The 24,969-nt window shown below is 39.9% G+C and overlaps 1 protein-coding gene across 4 annotated transcripts in view; it reads right to left on the bottom strand.

The window, feature by feature from the left end:
* SMARCAD1 (SNF2 related chromatin remodeling ATPase with DExD box 1) overlaps positions 1 to 15,596 on the bottom strand; it is a 49,541-nt gene extending 33,945 nt beyond the window's left edge. For 2 of the 4 annotated variants that reach the window (XM_068941564.1, XM_068941565.1), the window contains exons 1-4: positions 15,442 to 15,596; positions 15,098 to 15,313; positions 4,504 to 4,678; positions 857 to 1,028 (exon numbers count right to left, since the gene is read on the bottom strand). In XM_068941564.1, coding sequence (XP_068797665.1) covers positions 857 to 1,028; positions 4,504 to 4,678; positions 15,098 to 15,296 — 546 coding nt within the window. In that variant the 5' untranslated portion in view covers positions 15,297 to 15,313; positions 15,442 to 15,596. Of the gene's footprint in view, positions 1 to 856; positions 1,029 to 4,503; positions 4,679 to 7,986; positions 8,228 to 15,097; positions 15,314 to 15,441 lie in introns of those variants that run through there. The other 2 variants (XM_068941566.1, XM_068941567.1) reach the window with 2 other exon arrangements.
* Between the last annotated feature and the right edge of the window lie 9,373 nt (positions 15,597 to 24,969).

The raw sequence follows: 24,969 nt of genomic DNA, 5'->3' as shown, positions 1-24,969 counted from the left end.
TTCCATGCGAAAATTCCAAAACAGCTATTTTCAACCCGTCCTTTCTTCTTGAGGCCTAAATATAAAGCATGAACCACTGGGGAAAAAAACACCCAGCAAGGACACCTACATAGCTCCACAGTTTTTTAAAGATAATTCAGCTATCAGGAAACTTAACTGGTCGATTTAGCTACCCGGGCTTTGAAAACCTAGGCTACATTATCAGCCTTAAAAGGTAATCTTACTGAAGACGTTTACTATAGCGCAGATAACTTTACTGTAATAATTAATTACCACAGTCTTAATGTAAAATGTGTACAGGACATTGGAGAAAGACCAAGAGTATCTTCGTTTCACATGCCAGCATAGCTAGAAGAAATTAAGGCAATTCAGACCACCCCCTCCCTTTTCACCTCAGTGGAAGCACTAAAGACTGAACACTCAATCCGATGAAAGTGAGGGTGTAACATTTCATCTGCTGGAGAGGATGGCAATCATTTCACTCATTCTACATTTAACCAGTTAGCCACCCTCCAGCAACAGTTACCAATAGTTATCACTCAAGACAAGTTTAATTCAGGTTAAATGTTACAAAGGAACCGAAACGATATGAAAGCCTTCCTTCGGACATCTTCAAACAGTGCCCTAGAGTTCACTACTGTTAAGGTGAGTTGAAGTTAAACACAAACAAACCCCTTACCAAGAAGCACCCTAGGATACCTTTTGTGGCCAAAGTTCAGTAAACTATAGTACTTCGATATACCCTTTTGCTAATAAGGGTTAAGGTTGTTCCCTCTAATAACACCAAAAGCATAGGAATATTTCTTACAAAATAGCAAAAGTAAATTAAAAAAAAAAACAAACACAGTATTGTTACTTGTAATAATTCCAAGTCACTTCTTTGGGGGAAAAGTTCTTTCAGTGTTTGCAACTTTGCATCTCTGATGTCTTCCTCTACATCCTCCTCCATGCCCGGCACTTGATCTCCACCATTTATATAAGCCAGTTTGGGTAGTCCATCTTCAGGTTGTTCATCAGATTGTTTAGAGCTACCAAAAAATGAGCAAGGGGAAAATTAACACATAGTTGCTTCTTATAAATGTTTTACCCTAGAGCATCCGTGTAAACCAGAAGTCAACAGCATCACACAACTTGAAATTTTTGTAAAATGACCTGTTAGGAGCTCAAAATTCTTTAATTTTAAATTTAAGTTCTCAAAAGGTACTGCACGTTATTTAAGTAAATGAAATACGTATTACAGAAAGCAAAATTTAACACTAAAAACTGTTACCCTTTCCTTTCCGCTCTTCCCGCAAGACACTGTTTCAGGATTTCTTCACGCATCATAAAAGAAGGGAAGAGACAGAAAGCAGTTTTCTTCCTTAGAAAACATGGTTAGATGTGTACAATAACATTGAACTAGCTTGCACCCTATGTGATACCTACTAATCAGGACAAAAAGCGTACACAGTTAAGTATACTCTTCTGTTTTCAATAAAGACATTTCAGCTGAACAAAGGGGAGAGGGAAGGAAGAACAGACGCGGGAAATATAGTGACTTACCCTTGTATTGGGCCACTTGTCAATTTAGCAATAACTATCTCATTACACTTCATCATTTCAGGTACCTGAATTACATCAGACTGACCATCTTAGTTTGTCTCAAATGGTCCTCCCAGTATTAAACTGCCCAACAGATAAAGAGATACGAATATGACCTTTATAAAATTTTTTCCAGGCGCAATATCAATGCCCTGTCCTAACTCTCAGCTCACTGAAAAAGAACATTCAGAGATCCTTATGCAGAGTTTTGAACACATTAAAATGTGGCCAGAACCTTCTTCAAAGAAAGAAAGAAGTCAGTCCTGAATTTATTGAAAGATTTACTATTACAGCTAGCCTGCAGAAAAAGCAATCTTTATATGATTTTCATGATATTCAGTCCCACAGTAAAGATGGAGTGCAAGCACAAGTCTCCTATCTTACTGCCCTCCATAGACACATAAAAGCTTAACATCTACTTTCCTAAACTACAATTAATCCAACCGTATCGAGTTTGCCATTTTATAGCGACATCACCATCATAAAGACTTGCTTGCAAGTCTCTTTACATGGTTTTAAGTAGAAGACAAGGAAAACAATCTTTCTGGCTATATCCTTCTTCTGGACCAGGCAAATCGCAATACAATTTCTGAAAAAGCAGCACTAATGCCACTTATTTGGAATATATACACAATGTTGATATAACTTTTCATCAAATAATGCTTCTCTCCCTGTCCTGTTCAAAAAGCACACGCAGCTACTTGGACTCTTTGGCTGCACTACCACCAAAAGACTATTATAACAAAAAAATCCTTAAAACAAAATAACCCAAATTCTTCTTCAAATCCACCCAGCAATCTAATTGCAAACTTAAGGTTGAATCCAGCATCCACAAAAAGTCTTAGTGAAACAACACATTAAAATTCTATTTGTATATTTCAAATCCTTTTGCCTTGATAGGGCCATAAAGTTACATTATAAAAAGGCATTTAAAAAGATCAGTTGAAATTTAAATGGTAACACTATAACTACTCTATCCTTTCCCATTAAGGATTAATATCTAGATACTTGTCAGCAAAGCCAGAGTTGCACAAATCATAACTCTTACTCTACCTATATAACTACATTCTTATCAAACATGAAGAAATGCTTATTTAACCATTCAACAAGTCTGACTCTGACCCAAAAAAATCTAGCATTTAAGGAATTCTGTTTTCCATCAAAGACCAGACAGTGACTCATAGTTAAGCTTGCCTCACACGTCCTTTTAGGAAAGCTATGCTTTCTGCTGTGGAACATCAACTGTCCCTTGTCCAGAATAACAGGAGCTGCGATATTCTGCAAAAAAAATATTGCAAACAACCCAAACACTGGGTAACACATGCACTAAGAAGCACGGTGCAAAGACAGTTGATTGATTCTGTGCAAAGCCAGGCTAAATTCAGCACATGCCAGAGCTAATAAGCCTGGCCAGATCCAGGTTAACTCTTGGCACACCCTTTAATTCCAGTTTAGCAGTTCAAGCAGAACGCCACTGATGCCCAGCTTAGTGGATTCAGCACACATCAACTGGCACCTGAGCCAGTAAGCCATCCTGAAGTGCCGAGCACTGGGGCACCTGGTGCACAGAAGACTGCTGGCTACACAGGAATAATGAAGAATACAAGAGGACGTAGCTTGTGTTAGATCAATCCCACTGGGAGCCACTTCGGTGTCTGCCTCTTGCTCCCAGGAATCGGAGGACAGTGTGGAAATACCAAGCTGTGGCTCTGCAAGTTGGATCCTGCATGGCTTATTAGCTTCAGCTCCACACTGCACAGAAGTGATTTCACTGCTTTCACATCAGGTTGATCCCAGAAGCAGTTTAAGTATGTTTACACAGCACTGCACACAAGCCAATATGGTGCATGCAACCAGCTTGCCACCTCTAAATCCTTGCACAATCTACAGCTTAAATCATTTGCCCAGAGATAGATAAGAGTGGTCACTCTGCTAACTACTAAACATTACTTTTTTTCTTACCAAGTATCTGCCTTACGGTGAAACTTCGGGAAAGATGCATTAAAAAAAAAAAAAATTCAAGAGTTTCAGATAATAGTAGCAGGGGAAAGCATTGTTTCATTTCTGCTGAAAAGCTCCAGTATCTCCATGCTCTGCATAAGGACTAAAAATGTGGCAAGAGCCTGTGCTATCCCCATAGAAGTTTACCACAGTTTAGCTTGGCCAGATTATCCAAAAAAAGCGGGTTAAACCATCCTGCTCTCCTTGGAACAGAAACAATTACAGGACACAGACAATTACCACATTTCAGCCATAACAGTGGCTAACTAGTAGCTAATGAATAGCAGTTTTTTTTAAGCCGTTCCAACTGATTGTACAAGACGTCTGTCTATATCTCGTCCCTCCTGTACTCTCAATGCTCCCTTTTTAGCATACAGGCAAGTTACCATTGCTTACTATTCTCTTCCCTCCCAATTTACTCTTAAAGTAAGTTTCCAAATCACTTTTCAAAAGTCTTTTCATAAGCTAAACACAACATCATGCACCTAATACCTAATATTTCTGAAACTGAAGCCTTAACAGTAAAGCTTGGGAACTCTTACACTACACGCTGAAGTACCACTTGCCTTCCTATCCATACGAAGGAGGAAACAAGCTAAAACAAAATCGAATACATTTTAAAACTAAGAAAGCTAATATTTTAAAGCTAATCCTTCAGTGCCATCAAAAGGCTTTCAGGGGGACAAATGCATGAACATAATAAACATGATGAGTACAATTCAGTAGTGTGGGATTATTCTCCCATAAACCAGGTTTTCAGAGAAGACACCTAAGAGCTGAATTCTTCTTTGCTGAAAATCCAGTAGAGCTTGCTAGGGGCAGATAATCATAAACCAGAACACTTAATCAGCAAACCAGAATCTCTTCAATCAGACATTACATCAGCTTGCATAAATGTTACAAAAAAAGCTTAAAGCTTACATTATAATTGCATCTTTCCTTGGAGCGTGGTTTTCTTCAGCAGCATGGAAGTTGTTCGGTTCTTCATCTTCACTGTCTGAAGATATATTTAGGAAATGTACCCCTCTTTGATTCTTGAAATAAGATAATTTTGATGTCCTCTTCGCTTCTGGAGTTTCTGGGATGCTGGTGTTCCCTGTCCAGGCCATTTCAGTAGGAGAAAAGACAGGACAAAATATCACTTACAATTCCAAATATTCATTTGTGTTTAGAGCCTCACAACACTATGATTTCTTCCTGATACACGGCGACTACTTAAACAAAGCTCATACCCTCATGCACTGAAAAGTCCTGCAAGCTGTAATTCTTTGAAGTGGCAAGAGATCTTCAGCCTCCGTATTATACAAAATAACTTTTTTTACCATGACATTTAAGAGTTGATACATTTCACATTAATAATTCTTCAAATACATCACAGGTTTTAAAAGATCAAACCATCAAAATCCTCTCAGCTACTTCCAGGCTGATCAGAACACAGATATAGAAACATTCTGGTGCATCTGATGGCCGATTTACAATCTGCTCGTCACAGACAACTTTTCAGAAAGGGAACGTCAGACTGTTACACTGCAGAAGATTAGAAAGCCACATAGAGGAACATAACAGGTAAGCCGGAGCTTACAGAGATACAAATACTCAGCCATCTTTCCCACATTATGCTTGAGATGGTTCTTAACAAGGAAAAGTAATATATGGAAATTTCATGTACTTTCAGGATACACAGAATCTGTAAGTGACCAGGATACATTACTATGAAGACACCTCACCCGTTATATACTACTTCTAATGAGACCTGCAAAACTGACTACCACCATGTGTGTACTAGCACTTTTGCATATGCTTATAGGACAAACAAAAGCGTAAGCAGCTAATCTATCCATATATGAATTCCTGAATTAGTAATGAATAATGAGCAAGTCCCTTTAAGTCAGCTGCACCTGAAACCAATTCTATGTACAGACGTAGGAAGGGGGGGAAAACACGACCTCACAGAAAAGATTTATATAGAAGTGTGACATATACAAACAAAATAGGTCTTGCACTAAAACAGAGAGGATCAGAAAAAAGTAAAACAAAAAAAGACTACAGCTTATCAGGCTACGCTGGGGCACTCTGTCTTAGCGCAGCATCAATACCCAATGTAGCTAAGGTATAGTATGTTCTAACCACATTTATTTTCTATTTGAAAATGGTTGTAAATGCTAAACTCTGATGCTCCCATATAGACTTGGGCAAGGTAAAAATATGTGGTTCAATACTTTGCCTACTGAGGGTAGAGCTGTTCTGCCACCCTCTTCAGACAACTCTGAGGAAAAACCAATTTCTAGTTGATACAGGCTTGAATGCGCAGCTCCTAGCTCTTGTATCTTTATATCTGCACTAAACATAAGTAAATACTTGGAGACAATTGCCACCTCTTAAAGTCATTATTTAATATCAGTCACTTAAGAAAAGCATTCAAAGCAGTTTGCAAAAGGTACCGGGCAAGAACAGGACCCTGACCTAACGCAGTAGTCCCTCATAGTCCAGACTTCATCGCTTCCTACTTCTTTACCATTTTTACAGACAGTGCTGGAAAGAACTACTGAACACAGAATGGTCGGTAGCTCAAATGGCAGCTGAGTAACTTAGCTTAAGACCAGACAAATTACTGGCCCTAGAGGCATATGACTGAAGAGAGATAGAAGAACACATGCAGCAGAGAACACGACAGCTGCATGAACATAATCTTGCAGAAAATAAATGTAAATTAACTTACTGTGGAAGCATTTGATGATAACAAGATAAATCCCAAAAGCATAACCATAAGCAATTTGCTGACACTGGAAACTACCAGGTGATCCTGGCTTTGAAAGGGAAAAGGGACTCAATAACTAAAAAATGTGGTACTAAGTGCCATATAGCACACTACAAAAAGAGAAAATAAAAACATGAAAATGGATCCTAACACTGATTAAAAGGATGGTAGCAACTGTAACTCAGACTTCTTTAATATCAATGAGGAAATCTAAATAATGGTTAATGATAGCTTAATGATAAACCTTTGCATAGCCTTATCTAGATCTAGGACAAATCCTATAGAAAAAAACAAACAAAAAAAAAATCACAGCTATTAGTCCATCAAAATGAAAAAAGTAGAACGAGAAGATGGAAAAGCATGTAGCTGATGTTCTTCCATGAATTAAAAGCTGAGAAAATAATGCAGTCTTCCAGGGAGTCAGTGAAAACAAGAACTACTTTGCTTTCAAGTTTTGGTTCAGCAGAAAAAAACATGTTTTAGTTTTTTAATCTAGAAAAATCTCTTAGCTGTCATTTCCATACTGCTTATTGATTAGGTTTAGTACAAAATTTTTGTCTTTCTTTAATGCCATAAAAGAAACTGCTTCCTGGGTGACAGGTAAACTTTATTTCCCATCTGCTTCTGCTGTTGTTTTGTCCACAATTGCTATTACGTTCCAGAATCATGGACATCAACCACAGATGCGTCTTAAAGTAGGATTGAAAATATATGGTCCAGTTTGTTGAACACAGCAAGTATTTCATATGTCGCACCGTTCAGCATTCTGATAGCTTTTGGCTTCAGTAACTGCCATAGTAGGAAACAGAGGTCAAGAATTCCCTCTGGAGTAGCAGACGCTATTATCAGTGCATAAGGGGCCACGAGTAGACAGTACTGTCCTTATCAACAAAAATGTTACACTTACTCACATCATTTACACCTTTTCTCACATGCAAAACTGGAGTTCTCTCTCTTCTCCAACCGACAGAAATTGCATCCTGAATACAAAATTCTGCAGCATGTTTCAGTTTTATGCCCCCTAACTAGTTCTGAAATTTCCATCTGTACCAAGTTTTGCATCATCAGCAGCAACATCAAGGACTATTTAGGTCACTTTGTTAAGGGCTGCCAAATCCAGAAATCCAACAAATGTGAGGCTGACATAGCTCCCTCTTCCCAGGTCCAGCCAGTAGCAGGGCCGGACATGTAGTCCCAAAAGACACAAACACATAGATATACATGCCCAGCCACACACACATATTCACACAACATGGGCCCTCCAGTAACTGTCCTTAGACAGTTTATCCTGTAATTGGCCTGGGATCCTTGGCCTCCTCCTCTCTTATTGCACCATATGAACTCCTGCAGCCCCACTCCAGTCGTTGGTACAGACCCCTTCTCATGCACCAGACACAAACACACTATGGAACCCTCCACTAAGTGGCCTTAGACTTGAATCCTCTCATCTCAAGTGGCTTCATACACAGACACACAAACGGGTCTCTCGGTCAACTCCCAAACCCCCCCTGGTCTCCCAGTAGCTAGCTCGGACCTCTTGGTCCCTTCAGTAGCCTACTCGTAGACCCTCTGGTCTCTACCTGGCTTCCCAAGCCACATACCCTACTCCCTAGCTTGTCCAGCTTGATATTTGCAGAGACACATACCATCTCTCACTCCAGCTGCTGGCACCACAGACGCACAGGCCCCTATGGCCCACAGTCTGACTGCAGTTGCTGGCACCTGGACCTCCACTCACAAACAGTGGACAGTCCCATCATGCAGGAAAACAGAAACAGAATTAATAAGATAACAGGACAGACTGGGCTGATCAGGCACAGGTCATGGCTAGACAAACCCACCGACCCATTTATGAGCAATCAGTCCCTTTTATCAAAACCCTTATCCCTCTATTTTCCTTATACTTGTTCCTCCCAAACCACCTGATCCCTCCCCTCGCCCACCTTTGGTTCATCCCTTAAACATCCCACAGCAAGTCTTGTGCAATCCCCAAATGCTCTTCCCAGTGTCCCGCAGTAAGTCCCATAACGCCGTAGGCAGCAAATCCCTTCAGTTCATAATGTGCTCGGAGAGGCACTGCCCGTGACTCTCAGTGCTGGGGGCTCCCCCGGCCCACAGCGCTGACAGCTCAGTTCTCTAACTAGGTTGCGGGGGGCTCCCCCGCCTGCTGCTGTGCCTCTGTGCCCTTGTGTGTGAGGAGAGGAGCCTTTCACCACATAACCTTCCAAGTTCCATTTATGTGCCTGGTATTTAACAAACAAGCTCATGACTGTTAATAACTTGCAATTTATATTGCAAGAGAAAACATGAGAATACGGAGAAAAAGATCAGATACAAGAATGGGAATTTCAAATGCAAAGACAGTATAGCTATATTTTACTAAGAACTTCAGTAACGGGTAACAGATAAACATACTTGTGGGGTGGGGGAACCAAAAAAACCTTCCACACTCATTTCCTACTCCAAAGGACTCTCAATCCAGAATAAGAAAACAGATAGAGACGATTACATGAGGAAGGTGCAGAGAAGTCAACTACAAAACTCTTGTGAAAGTTGAGCTTTAATCACAGAACTGTCAGTGGAAGTCCTCGTACGAACGGATTTTACATCCTCATAATATAAATACAGCATCATGGGCATACTTGACTCTGCTGTGTCAATCCTTTTGTAAATCTTACCCGTGATCCAAACAGCAGTGCTGCTTTCTTAGCTGCTAACTCTGGAAATGTAATTTCACCTGCAAATAAAACTTTTCCTTTTTTTTTTTTTTTTTTTTGGCCTCCATGCACTAACTCTGGAACTTAACAAGCCAAATTACAATAAAGTGTAACCTCATTTTTCAAAGTTGATGGCCAGGCAGAGACTAGAATAAAACTCAACTGATAGACAACACATAGCTCACTTCTGCCTTTGTCTAATTCCTTCCTTTATGATAAAAGGCCTTAACTTTAACTAAGTTATAAAAACTTTAGCCTTTTGTATCACTTTCAAAACCAATAGAGAACTACTGAAGTAGTTTTTACAAGAGCCAAAAGCCACGTTTAGCGAAGTAATCTTGCTATCTTAACAAACAAACAAACCACCAGACACTTAAAACTAGGGAGGGCTTAAAAATTACCACTTCTGGAGCAGTAACATACTGTCCCACACTGGCCTTCCTGCAACCAAAAACAACATATTGGCAGTAGAAAGTTTCTTAACTGTATTTTTTCTGTTTGCCCATATTTGTGAGCAGATATGTTATCCTTTGCAAAGTTGATTTACTTTATCTGAAAAAACACATACATAAGTTTTAAGAGGAACGCAGGAGAAGAGCAAAAGGGACCTTAAGAAAAACATTAAACTTTTTCATTAGATTTATGCACGAAGACGTAGGCAAAATTGCTTGAGCAATTACCCTCTAGCAAAGCAACAGATTAAAAACAAAAGAGGCATAAAAACTACTGCCTGAAGGTTAAAATGGTTATTTTGGGATAGCCAAGCATGGGTTATCACCCTAAGGAGACAGAAATACAAGGTGCATAAACAGAAAGAAGGGCATGGAAATACCAAAAAAGGTCTGTAAGAAACAATAGAAGTTCCCGTTTATATTGAATCAGTAACAGAATTCCTCAAGCCAGTTTGCATGACCTTGGCCTTGTAGACTGTATACCAAACACACTATTCCTGGAAGTATGTAAGTGACATGCACTCACGTCAGCTTTGCTTAGAAGCATCCTTAGGAGAATATGGGTTTTTTTTTTTTTTTTGAGAATTGAGTAGTTTACAAAAACAAATTTATTCTCTAGAATGTAAAGCCTGAAAGACGTTTAGATTTAAATAAAAGTAGTATTTAATGTATCACTTGGTGCCCTCTCATTTTATTTTTACTTCAAGTAGCAATCAGTGTTCAGTCTTCATGGTATCGCCTATCCCTATGAAACACTAAGTAGCATCTCTTGCTCCCTCTATAAAAAAAAAAATTTCCTTTCTCCCCCTGCTACCTCCATCTATTCCACTTAGCAGAATCCCTTAACAGAAAAAAAAAGTAAATCATATACCTAACAGGAGGAGCCGTTCCCATATACTTAGAGCAAATTATAACCTTGTATAGTAATAACAGTTTAAACAGCTATTGCCACAGCATGTAACTATTGGAGGCAGCATTCCTGATTATAGCTGATTAAAAAGGACAATCAAGGGGTAACCTGTAATCCTAAGACCAACATTTGACTCTAAGGCCAGAAAAAAGGAAACACAGAAGTCCTTCATGTTAGGGGAATGAAAAAAAATGGGGGTGGGGGACATCCACACATACGCACACACTTCAGGTTGAAAAGGTGATTTTTCTTTAAATTTTACCCATTACCGTCTTTCAGAAAGCACGTGTCTAGACCAGATCCACATTACATCTCCCTGTAATTCTGAACGCAACCTCCCACGTTAACCCTACACCACGGTCCAAGAAGGCTGGCCTTCTCTCTCCCAAAGGAAAAGAAAACGAGGCAACGTTTTGATGCTTACTGTATCACCACTAACATTGCACAATAAACTGAAGCTGTCAAATAGAAAGTAACTTCCACCTAGGCTTGAAAAGCAGTATCAAATACACACTGTTCAAGTCCATAAGCTAATTAATATTCCTGTTTCAAAGGAAAATGTTCTCATTTGCTAAAATAATCCTAGATAACCATGTTACTCTAAGGTGCTTCTTAAAGGACCCCTGTAAAGCAATGATTAATTCAACACATCTTCCTTTGAATTCTCAAAAAAGTCTACCACATTCCCAAGTTATTACTTTTCTCCACAAATGCTTTAACTACACGATATTCTCCGAGTTGCGACCTAAGCAAAGGACATGCCTTCCTCTGACTATAAAGAAAATGGCAACAGAGAGCAGGACCCTCCCCCACCAAAAAGCAATCCTGTTGCAAATAAACAATGTGATAGTCTGAAAATCATGACCCTAAAGTTCAGTCTTTTGGGTTATATATTTGAACTGTATAGAGAGGACAGCAACAAGATCAACTATTATATATATATAAAATACTGCTGCTAATCATTTAATTTCATCTACAACTTCATTTTAATTCACTGTTGAAGCTTTTAAATCAGCTTTCTGAATATAAATCTTATTTTTGAAATTAATGACTGTAATTCTTAAATTGGTATTGTTCTACTACAATTCTGCTCCATGTTGAGCTAAGGAAATTGGAATAATCTCATTATCTTAGTACAGCAGGCTATTTAGAGGTTTTTTTTTTTTAAATCTTATTTAAAAATGAAGATAGCTTCACTCTTCACCATTGGTCATATCCACATTTTCTCAGACTAAAAAAATCCAAATGTATTTATTATTTGGTAAGTAATACTAATCTCTATAGAAAATTACAGGTAAAATCAAATATATTATTCTACCTTTTTATAGAGGTATCTTTCAGATACAATTTGATAACCACTCCCTTATTTGTTTTCTACCCCTCAAATAAGTCATTTTCAGAATTACCTCCTACAACACGACTGAAGTCACTGCAAGCCTACGCAATTTTCAGAACATAGCTAGATGAAGTGGTCATCTTTATACACCTCTATTAAGACTACAAACTGCTTAAATTCTAAAGCATGCATATGATGTACAATCTCAAAGTGATTCTAAAGGAGCTAAGCACAGCATACCTAGGGTGCAGGCCAGTTTAACAGTATTGGTTTGCTCTGGGAAAATGAAAAACTAGCTAAAAAGATAATTACGAGTTCCACAGCACAACAGACATCTGAATATTTTTTTCTAGAAATGAATGGAATTGATGCAATTTTAACTGTTTGAGATGCACATTTGGGGGTACATAACAAAATGGAAATCCAGAGAAATCCCTACAAAACGTTAATGAAACATTTGCTTTCCTGGAAGAGGTAGTCAGATTTTAAAATTCTTTTTACATACACAATAGCTTTGCACAAGGATACCATACAGAAAGGGAAAAAAAGCCATAAGTTGTTTAATAAATTTTTTGTTCGTTTGTGTACATGGCAAAAAGCAACAAAGAACTTCCTCAAAAAAGAGCACTCTCCCCTTTTTTCCAGTTGTACATACTAACATTTTGCTAACCTTCTGTATTTGCCCTCAGAAGATACGTAGACTGCTGCTGTCTTCATACAATTTAATTTGCAATTAGAGCAAATTGCTTTCAGTTGTCTTAATGTAAACCACTTCTTGTACCAAACCAACTCAAGAGTTTGACTTGCATATTTAGCGTGAGAGAGAGACAAGAGAGAGAGACTGGTGTCATAAGCAGGTCATCTCTGCATCTTTTCCACGGTAATACAAGGATACAACAAAGCAGGTATTTTTCTAGGTAACTGTATGTTTTATTTGACTCAAAGGAAGAAAACTTCTGTCTTCCTCTCGCTAATTAGGAAACAAGAAGGACAAGCATCTGCTAATCAAATCTAGTTCACCATTTTATATTCAAGTGCCTCATACACTGCAGACAAAATCCAAGTGTTTATTTTCTATTGACTTCTATAGCCTTAGAAAACAGAAAATAAATGATTTTTAAAATGGTTGCTTAGTGAAGTCACTTAAATGGGCTAAACAAAAACAACAGCATTCTGGTTCTGATGTGGAAATATGGGGGCGGGGGGAAAAAGGCACCAAATCACTCCATCTTCTTTAAATCCTCAGTATCTGTGAAAGATGAAGCATTATATAAAAATGTAAAGTACTAGTAATTGCGTACCCATTTTAAGTATCAATTAGGGCCCCAGTCACACACCAACATCTGTAGCCACAGAATCTTATTTAAGTTAGCCACTTGCTGCAATTTTGTCTGAACTTCTTCCACCCTACTCTGAGTTACTGCTGGCTACAATCATCTCCCACTAGTTTTCTCAGTACTTCTTGGCCCTCCACAACAGTTCCTCTTTTACGCTGGCCTTGATCTTTCCTTTCCTACATCACATATCTAAACCTATACAAAAAAATTAATGCCTCTAAACTGTTTATTGCCTCCCTCCTCCTTCATCCATCCTCGATTCCACCTGCTCATAATATAAGCTAAGGGAGACCTATACTTCAAAAATTAGTTCCAAAGTTTGTTGGTCTTAGTAGTTACGGTCTACCTACATGTATCCGTTGATACAGTCAAGTCCACAGATGGATTAAAGGAAAGAAAAATTTCACAAAAACAAACCAAATACACCACACAACAAGCAGAGTCATCCACTTACTTCATGTCTACGTCCACCACGCAAGAAGAAGAGTACTTTCATTCAGTAATTCTTACACTAGATAATGACTTGTCACAGAGAGGAAAAAAACTCCCGTCCCAAAGTGTGCTTCCTCCGAGAGTGCCAGTCTTTCAGCAATTCTTAACAAAGCACGTGCACTCAGGAACCACAACTAACAGTTTTCGCTTCCTGTGTTTAAGTTTTTGCCCACTTGGTACCAAAACAGCCTCCCTGGTACGGATCAGGCTATTTAATTCCAGCCTGGCAACTTCCAAGTCATTTTTTTTTTTTGTGTTTTTTTTTTCTTTTTTAGCATGAACACATGCATTGATATTTACCAATATAAACACAACAGCACTCCAGTCAATTGAAAACAGCAAACCTGCACAAAACCAAAATTCCCTGAAAACAAAAATATCAATCTACTAGGATGTTCATCTGCTCTCCTTTAAAAGATGAGCTCCTCCTTTTGGAGTGAAAGGTTTTCTGTATCTTACCGCACAGAAAAGGTCCTGTGAAAAATTACATTCCCCAAAGGCAAACCTGTATACAGAACTACGTTAAGTATGACCAACTGATATTGCTGCTCCATTTATATCTAAACGCATAATCCAAGCCTCTCTGATCTCTCCATTAACACTTGCATCTTGACATTCTGTGTATCAGAAGAGATACACAGACTACACAAGAATAATACCTGAAATATGCAATATTATTAAAAATAAGTAATTTTTGTTCTTCCATTCCTATAGCTCCAGCAACAGAAAAGCTACTATAAATATAACAAGCAAAAAGCAGTTTCACAAGTGAACGCAACTGCTTAGTTGACAGTCGCTATGGCAGCCTACCAGTATTAACTGATTAATGAGGAATAGCACATGTCTAATGAATCAGCCAAACTAGACAAAAAGACCAATAGACCACTACCTAAACAAACGTTCCCCGTTTCTGTAAAAAACACAAACTATTGCCAAAAAAGGGGGCAAGCACTGCTGCAAAACTGTTAAAACAGCCAGATAGCGAGAACCAGCAGGCTTTTCAGCTCTCTACAAAACCAGGCCCAAAACAAAAAACAAAAAACTATTTTCATCCATTTCAGTTTTCTGTGATATTCTACACTGTATTAATCTAGGACTCCATTTAAAAAAAAAAAAAAGTCAGACCTACCTAGTGTTGCACTTACCGAACAACAAAAACGTATTCTTTTCTTTGAAAAGCCTAAGACGTTTTATTAGCATACAATTAGGAAAACAATAAGGAAGTAGGAAAGGCTAACATACTGTAAACATTCAAACCGTAGCCTGCTCAGCTGAAAAAGCATTTCGTCTTTGGTTATCAGAAGGTTCCTGACTCAACCACAAACGCCCAGATTTAATTAGAGTACGCACACGGTTACACATAAGGATTATTTGAGGGGGGGAAGTGACTGTGAGATACATGTGCGCAAGACAGTGTGGCTGCAAAAAAAAAAAAAAAAAAAAGGGAAAGAGACGATTATCTTATTTCTAGGAGTGAAGTGGTCTCAGGCGACACGCAAAACACCTGACTCACCCGCGACGTCCGTCACGTCCGAGGCTGGGGTACCCGGCCTGCTGCTCTCACCTGCCACTTCTTCCCGGCCAGCGGCAGCCCCTGCCGCCGCCGGAGGGCCAGCCGCCGGCTCCGGGGCCGCGGCAGGAGCCACAGCCCCCCGCCCCACGCCTTTCCCCTTCTTCTCAAAGCGGAAGCGGTCCAGATTGAAGAGACTCATCCTCCCGGCGCCGGCTCCTGTGGGGAAAAGCCAGGCAGGGGGGGAGGACAGAGGCGGCCAGCGCCCATTGAGCCACAGCTGGGAAGGGGCTGCGCGGCGCGACCACCCCCCCCCTCCCCTCCACCCTCCACCCCGACGCACGCACCTGCCGCGCACCGCGGCCGACGGCGGCGCCAGCGGACAGCCGGCACCCGCGGCCCCCGAGGGACAAGGACGGGGACGGGGGGCTGCCCGGCGACGGGCCGCGCTGCCCGATGGCGGCGGCAGCGGAGCGCGCTCCCTTCACAAGCGAAGCGAAGCGCGGCGGCGGCGGCGGCGCTCGAGGATGACGTCACCGCCTCCCCACCAACCCCCTAAGCCGGCGCGGGCAGGGGCGCGTGCGCTTTCGCGCCTTTTCTCTCCCGGCCGGCGCGAGCCGGTTCCTGCCTCGCGCCGCGGGCGACCGTTGGTGGCCGCCGCCGCCGCCGCCTGCGCTGACAGGACCCTCTCCGCCCTTCCCCTCCCCCCCCCGCCTGTTCCAGCCGCCCGCACTGTGTAAATGCCGCTTTGGTACCAAGTGGTGGCGTAGCTCCCCCCCCCCCGGCCCCGTCACGCATACCCCTCTTGGAAGAGGTGTGCCAGGACCCCCGGCCCCATCTTGGGTCTCACCGCCACCACCACCGTCATCCAGTCTGCCCTTCTCAAGGGTTTGGTGCTCCCTCTGCCACTGTGCCCTTGACAACACATCGCGGCGCTCAGCGCGCAGCCATATTCACCGCACGCGAGCGAGTGATCCAGCCCACTTGTGCCCGCTTCCCATCCTCCTGCCCTTTCCTTGGGAATGAAGGCAAAGACAAAAGTGGTACCCTCTTCAAAATGCTTTTCTTACATCGCATAGTGGCAGTGGCAAACCCACCTCTCGTGTTTCTCAGCGGTTTCTCCCGTTAATCCATCCTCAGAGCTGCTGTGGGACAGCCTGAGATTTCGGTCTTCACTATCTACGAAAATAAAGCTGAGCACTGGATAGGTAAATAAGTGATTACGCTCTGAGGAGCAAAAGGATTGGGAGGAACCCTTTCCAAACCGAGCTTCAGAAAAGATGTACGGCTTCCAAATCACGTATTAATCTAATCCTCGGAGAGCAGAGGACGTGAAACGGCGAGCGGTTCTGTGCCAATCTCAAATTCCAATACTGGGTTGAAGTGACAGATTTCCCCCTAAAAGACAGACGCAAAAAGGCAAGGGCAGACTTGCGGACGCGGCAGGGGATGGAACACTAGATGGCGCAGAAATTATTTGTGATTGTCATCGGAGCTAAATTAAGCTGAAGAAAGACGGGTGCCTGGGTGAGAGACGCCCACGAGGTGCAAAAACACAGCTTGGTCTAGGGCTGCTTAGCAGAGACAAAGCAGAATTCAGCTTTGCGACTCGTAGCTAAGTGACGCAGTCATCAGCTTCGCCTGAGACGGGGAGACAGATCTGCCTTTCGCACGGGGCCTGGCTGCTACCAACTGACGCACAGTTTTTCACTGTCTTAAAAGGCTAGTTACCCCTATAAATGGGAGTGAAGCAGGTTGTAGGTACACCAGAAGCTAAGCTGGATGAGGGCAGCGGGAGGACAAAGAATGGAGGGCCGCAAGGGCACTCTCACAGTTTGACCCTGTGGGGTGGGCTCCACCCTGAATCTAATAACCGCCGCAAAGCCTCTTTGCGAAGTATTAGTATTATTGCCTCCGATCCGACTGCCTCCCGCAAATTCATACCGACATAAATCCACGTCTATTTAAAAAATCCGAAGGAAACACAACATTTTACGCGTTCTCTCCCTCAGGAGAGAATAACAAAACGCACGCGTGATAGACGATAGCCACCTTGCGTGACTGACTTCAAGGAGACGCTCAGAAACGATGGGGATAAAGGTACGGAGAAGAACAGCTCACTCTGAAGGTGAAAAACTGAAGGAGTAGGGTGATGAATCTGGAGAAAGCAAATGAAATTGAGAGCATAAGCTCAGGTCAGTCCATATTTACGGCTCATCAAGCCAGTCAAGACCACCAGTCTTGAGGGGAAAAAAAAGATGACCCAGACTCCAGAACCTGGGAAAGAAAGTAGGCAAAAGCTAAGAAAACAGTGAAAATTGAAGGGCTTAAATTCAGCACTCCAGAATGTGTCAGATCTTAAAAAAAAATACTGTGTTAACAGGAATTAGCACAAACCTAGAAAATGTTGATTATTTCATTTTTTTTACACTACTTTGAACTTGAAAAGATTAGGTAATTGCTTGGTATTAGTATTAGTAACAAGCAATAGTGAATTCCTGGCAAGCAAGGCGGGCAAAACTTCTTTTTGAGGTGTTAAGGACACCAGTTGGACCGCCTTTGCTTGCTGGAGAACTGACATACCTGCTATCTGCTATTGTTTTGAAGGGTGTGGATTCAAGACATAGAGAAGGTGGATTCTAGACATAGAGAAGAAAAACGAAAACTCCAGGGAGATTTGTAAGATTTCCTGGAAGAACGCTAACTCTAAATCTTGGTAGCAGAAATTTGAAAAGAATCTATTTATATACAGAATTGCTTTACATATGACATTAGAGCTGTTAAATTTGACTTGGTTTTACTTAAGCTACAATTTTGTTACTAAGCCAATGATAAAGACAAGTATAACATATGGTTTATAGGCCTTCTGAGTTATTAACAAAGGTTTATAAAGCAATGAATGGGGATTTGTAGACTATAATGGCCCAAATACTGAAAGAGTAGGAAAAGCAAACAACAAAAAACGATTAAAATTACTTTTTTTAACTGGTGCACATTCAAACATTGGCCTTTGTAGAAGTAAAATCAATCGATTTTAACAGCTTGATAAAAGAAGTAAAAATCTGCCCAGGTCTCATCATTTTATGTTGCACTTTCCAAATTTTCAAGTTATGAGTAAAATCACTGTTCAGTACTAAACAATGACCCAGGACAAAACGTGTCCATAGCTATTTCTAATAAGTCTCTTTTCTTTCAGCTATTGTTCTTTTGTCTTTGATTCATTGATTCATGCACTTTTTATGCCCTGTCACTTCAATGAGTATTGGTAGAGGTACTATAGTGCATAAAAAAAAAAGAGTGTCGGGGGGAGTAAATCTACATTAACTACAATGTGAGAGCATACTGAAGTTGTACTGTGGTGCGTACTCAACAGGGTCTGTGACACAGATTCTCATAGCACATCTGTTGGGGCTTGCTCCCAAATATTGTATGGCATTGGTGGGAAGCGTTTCTGCTTTGTTATAAATTGTGCGCAACAAGACAAGCTGTCAACTGCAGATGAGTTTGTACTTGATCATAAATTCAAAAAAAAATCTAATAAAATGTTTAAACTAGTTCATACATCTGCAGTTGGAAAAGCGATGGGAGTTGTATGTAGTACATGACGTTGCTGTAGCAACCTCACCATACCTAAATATATGAATATCCAAACTATTTTGATATGTGAGCTGCACAGCGATTACAGAGTAAGGCCTCAGGTCGGAACTGTCCCAGAGCTGTCTCTTTTCTTTCTTACCCAAGGGGGTGTTCCTTTTTATTGTCTGTTGAATAGACAGCTTATTCTATTCAGGAGACAATAAAAAAGAACACCCTTTGGGTAAGAATGAGCGGATAGGACTGGTTTTGTAAAACAGCATTGGTATTATTGTACACAATTCTCCTATTTTTGTGTCTGAAGATATTTTAAAAGTGTCAGTCTAGAGCAGTCCATATTTACTAGGAAAGAGTTATTCTAGGGTATTTTTTCTCACCTGAAATTTTTAGCTAGGTTATATCAAGTAATACTAGTTCAAGATTAATCTTACAGAAAATAGAAACGTTCATCATTTTGGGGTTTTTACTTGTAAAGAAAATACACAGAGCTTAGTCTATTTTAATTTCCTCCATTGCTTCCAATTCCTCATTTTGATTTTATATGTAGTTGACAAAGACATAAGGGGGAGAAAAACTGTGACTGTAAACTTTAGGAAACTGCAGTTGTTACTCATTTCATTCACTCAAGGGCAAATGCTATCTCAGGAATTATGCTGAATGTATTTTTAAAAACTGACCAATTTTCAGATGGTTATCTCTGGAGAAACTATGCATCTATGATATTTCCACTGAATTTTTTAGCATTTTGAGGTTCATTCTTCTTTATTTCCCAGCATTGTGGCCCTGAAGAAAGAGGCAATATGATTCGCCACTAAATCACAGAATAAGTGGATTCTGCACCAATAAAGACAGTGATTGTTTCTCTAGAGATTGAAATGGCCGCACGCTCAAGCCCAGTTTGCACTACTTGCCCCGCTTCCAGGGTGCACGGCCCTGGTTCCTGCAAAGACTTATGGGTATGCCAAATTTCATGCATTTTAAGTAGTCCTACTGAATCCAAAGGCCTTTATATGCCATTGTTTTACTTTATAATGGCTCAATAAGAAGGTAAACAACTTTATTTGGGAACAGTAGAGTTAATGAAGCTTGGTTTCCTATTAATTTAGGTCTTTGTCCTCCAGCTCCTCCTCTCCCCCTCTCTCCACAATGCCTCAGCTCCCCATTTAAGTCCCCCGGATACCCTCACCTAGTAAGGAGCTGCCTCACCGTAGCACATGCCGTATGCGCTGAGCAGCTGACTGTGTAACAGGAAAGCTCTGCCTTTTCCTCTGCAGTGATTTTCACTTCCTAGGAACTTTTATGTATTGTGAGGACTTCTGCTTCTCTTTCAAATATTGCTGAAATGTGAATGTCCATTTCAGAAGTTTGGGGATGGGGAAGGGACAGTTTGCCTCACTGGATAAGCTTTTCCTCCTTAGGAAACTGGGCCAAATATTACAGCAGCCATTCTCCTATGAAAAATTACAGTAATTTGAAGATGGCAAGTGGACACTCGTGAAATTGTTTATTTACAATAATGATTATAGAAGGAAAGTGCTACATTTTCTCTGAACTACTAGGAGATTTAATTTCTTTGGCATTTGCATTTAAAGTGAGATTTTTTTGTCTAAACGAATTTTATTTTGATGACAGAGGGTTAGGTATGCGTGTGGAAGGAAGAGAGCAAAGTGGTTTTATTCTCACAAAGCAATCATCTCAAAGAGAAAAGCCCATAGGGCATTTCTGGGCTACTTACTCTCTTTTCACTTACTTACACCTGGTAAGTGATACAGCGCTTGATATCTTACAGGATCATGCTTAATGTACCATGGTCAGGAGTGCAAAGTAGAATATTTGCAATGTGAAGCTCTCCTGGGACATGACCTCTGGCCTTTGTGTACTAGGGCTTGGAAGAGACACAGCAATATCATGCCTACATCACGGGAATTCTTCTTTGCAAGGTATTACCTATTAACAATCCTGCATGCTTAGACGGTCTTTCCTTATTGTGTTTACATATTGTTCTCTCTACTCTTAATAAAACATATTTAATATTAATCTAATATGCAATGGAGATCAGTTTATGTATAATGGGGGGAACTATGCATGAAAATTAAGAGAGGGCAGGCGAATCTGGTACTAGATATTTTCTGTTTCTTTTCTATTAACTTCACATAAAGCAGGAATTGCTACTGAAGCATGCTAAATGGAACTTACCCAAGGGCGTACTGTCCGACCTCTTGCTGACTGCAGAACTAGTAGAATTCCACAGGATATTTTCCAGAATATTTTACAGGATATTTTACTTTCCACTTACGAAAAGATTTTCAAAATTTTGAAAATATTACATCTAGATATGGAGACATTTATACATTGTTGGACTGCAAAAAATGTGAATAAGCCTTTAAAAAATGCTGTATAAACTCTCAAAGTCCATTCATGACCTTAATTACACTGTGTGCAATACCAGTACTGGAATAATTGTTTAAATAAGGGGGAAATAAGGATTGTTCAGTCGTGGGAGGGGGTGTGTGGAATTTACTACTTTTCATTTTTGTTGGACTAGCACTTCTATTGTGAGCGCCAGCTACAAAGATTGGTGCCCCTTTCTTTTTATGTACCTCTTGAAGGTACATAACATGTGGACCATATGATATTCCAGTTGACATTTCCTCTTGTTGTTCTAACAAATTAAATTGGACTAATCTGAACTAGCCTGGTAGGTTGGCTGATGAAAAGCTCAGTTGCATGAAATATATCTTCAGCCTATGGTTTTTACCAGAGGACTTCCTCCTGTCCAGATCTGTTCCTTATGAGAGTACACTGAGTTGTAGATAAATCTATCTGAGGCTGGAATATCAGTTTCATTGGAATAATTTAGGGAGTTTCTCATTTCATACTTCTCCTGCTGCTGTACTTGCATTCAGGCACAGCGGATCACCCATGCAGATCTCACTGTAGGACTTCAGACTATCCTTGGATCATTTAAAGCATAGTGAAAAGATGTGGTCAAGGGCGATGCTCTGATGCAAGATTTGCCTTCCCTCAGTGCCTCCTTGAGTTAGTGGTATTCTGTATATCCTGAGCACTTAGAATCTATATTGGGTCAGAAAATTATGCTAGAAAAGAAAGTAATAGTAACTGTTTATTTAATATTTAAGGAATTAAAAACATCTGAAGAAAATGCAGCTTCTTCAAAATAAGTTTTGCCTGAACTGCTGAATATATGACCTTTGGAACGATAAAAAGAGACACATTTCTTGTAAGTAATTACTGGTGTTATTAACTAATGAAATACACAGTAAAATAGTAAGCCTTACCGTAGTTTTTAAAATAGTACTGGTCTGGATGCACACTGCATCACATTTTGAAGATTATCCTAAGGTAAGGTGGTATTTTAAAAACAATATTTTGAAAGAATAATAAAAGATCTTTGGATGACAACACCTGCTATAGCAGGTCCTACACAGCATTTGGTTGTTAGAAAGTACGACATATCTGTAAAAAAGAGGGGTGGTTTAGGGTCTGATTCCACCAGCTGACCATAGGATGCCGTGGCACTGAGCTTAAGCTGCTCTATTAAAGCTGAGATTGAACCCAGAACCGGAGCCCTATGGAGGTTTTTAAAGAGAATTTCCTCCAAGGCACACTCATTTTCTGAGTGATACTGCAACAAATGCCCATAGTTTATTAATTACATACAGTTCCTCAGCAAGGAACTTTAAATTGTTGATCAGCACTTTTAAAATTTCTTTATATAGTATATTTAGAGTTTGTACATTACAAGGAAAACTGCTAGCACATTAAGACTATCAGTAAAGCCCAAAGTCAGTAGCTGATAACTGAAGAAATAACCATAACAACATTTTAGAAACAAACTAGTGTGAGAAACTGGGTTTTTTTGTTTTTTGTTTTAAGTTGCTAATGATTCTGTGGGCGTCAGTTTCCCAATCCCTGGCACTTTAAAGGGAACTTATATTCAAAGATTTATGAACATGTATCACTCTCAAGGACCTTGGGTTGATCACTCAAAGCTGAGACATCCCAAAGTGCTCTTCATGCTTGAAAATCACAGACTAATCACTCTTTGTTTCAAGGAAAAATTTGGTGAGGAGTTAGCATAGGCTTGAAAGTGCAAGTCAAAAAGTATTTTAGTCCTCCTGACTCAGGTGAACCAAATACATTTCCAAAGTATGCTCACATGCTTCCTTTTTCACTTACTGCTGTCAGGATACACTACTGCTACTGACACAGTAGGATGTCCTTTTGCATTTTAAACATTGCATAGGGCATAAGATGAGAGAGTGAAAATGAACAGGAAGTGAAAGTTGTTTGGCCTAGTGTTTATCTAACTGTACCTATATTTCACCAAAACAAATCCACAGGTGCGTGCATGCATAAATACACACTTGCATACATAAACAACCACACTTTTTATTTTCTTTTACAAATTTCATTTGTAAAACCTGATCCACCCATGTTTTTTCCCAGCTACCTTGTTGGAGAGAGGACTAAACTGGACTTCAGAAAGAGTACCTTTCAAGGCACAAGTTGGCTCTTAGCAAATAAAATTTCCTCACTGGCACATTGTTAATGTATAAATAATGTAATATACAAAGTAAGAGAGTTCTGTCATGTACCGTTCTGAACATCAGAGAAACTAGAACAAAGAATATACAGCCTTTCATTAGGTATATTTACATGTTATGTTATAGCCCTTCATTTTCTTTAATTCAGGCTTTTAAATTCTAAAACCTAGTTAATAGCAAAGAAGAGTGCCAAAAGAAGCCTCTGCATTGGATGAAAAAGTCAGCTAACCCCAAATATGTTTAGACCAGTTCTTTTACTAGAAGAAAATTCTAGAAAATCCTTTGGAGTTTTTTCTTTTTCTTTAAATTTCTTTATAACCCACTATAACTTGAGAAGAGGTTTGAGTAAATGCCTCACTTTGTCAGACAGCAGTAGATTAAATGTCGATGCAGTTCTACTCTTAGGATTAGTGTTCTTTCTGTAATTTCTAGTTTTGTAATCAGATCAATGCATTTTGCCTCATTTTGTTTTGTTTACCAGGGAAAATACCTTATATCTAGTCTTATATCTAAAAACTTATCTCTAAAAACACATCTTAATATTTAGAAAAATGTTTTTACCTCTTTGTTTTTAAACTTGATAAACTGCCATTCCCTTAAATTATCTTAAAAACAGTGGGATATAGTTAAACTGGGATTTATATAACTAATGTTTCAATAATTAACTGCTAATTCATTTTGGTCATATTACTATAAACTTTCCATAGTAAAGATTACTGTTATTAGGTTGCATTTGACTATTTGCACGCATTTAAAGCTTCACACATTTAAATGCTGTTTGGTGTCTGTGCAGTGATATTTGGTATTTATTATAGATTAAAAGACATTTTTTCAGGGCTGCAACACAAGCAGCTGAAGCCTGACACATTTTTAATGAGTGAGTGATTATACCAACCTAATAATAAAATTCAAAAGAAGTTACAGGCACTTAGTCTCTCCCTCCCCCCAACCTAAGAAGCAACAGACAGAATGGATTTGTGAAAAAACGATGCCCGACCAAATGTAATTTCTTTTAGGTCAGAGCAAGAGGCCTTATGAACAGGGGGAAAACAGCAGATACCATCTATGTTGACTTTAGTAAGGTTTTTGCACTGTGTCATTATGTCATACCATAAATTGGGGTATCCTGTAGCTTACCCATAAGCCATGGAAACATGATCTAGATTAAACCTCAAAATTGGCTGGATGGCCCTATAGAGGCCAGTCTAGAATGGCCCTATAGAGAACAGTCAGAATAATCTGTCAAATTGGGTTCTGTTCAGTTGGTTTCTGTTCACTCCTTTTATTTATAGCCCAGGTCAAGGAAAAAAGCACTAGGCATATTAAATTTGAAGATGATATCAAAGTGAGAAGAGACTGTAACATTACATTTCAAAATGATCTTGGCAAATTGAAGCAATTATCTGAAAAAAATTGCATGTTATGTAATAGCAATAAGCATAGATTCCATGCTTAAGGCCAAAAATCCAGCCTACGTAACCATTTCGCAGATACAGATCTGGAAGCAATAACGGATCATGAACGCCGCAGCCTGAGTCAAGAAGGTAACACTACTGTGAAAAGGGAACTGCCATACTTGGTGCATGAAAACAGGTGCTTCCCATAAGAGTACTCTCTTCTCTGAGCAGTACTGCTCTACACAGTACCTGGTGAGGCGAGAGTGCTGTGTCCCCTTTGGGACATTGCACTTCATCTTTTTTGATGTGGCTGAGT

This window comes from Struthio camelus, chromosome 4, assembly GCF_040807025.1.
Source record: "Struthio camelus isolate bStrCam1 chromosome 4, bStrCam1.hap1, whole genome shotgun sequence".
NCBI classification, from domain to species: domain Eukaryota; kingdom Metazoa; phylum Chordata; class Aves; order Struthioniformes; family Struthionidae; genus Struthio; species Struthio camelus.
Note: the sequence above shows the minus strand (reverse complement) of the source record. Positions and strands in the feature narration are given on the sequence as shown.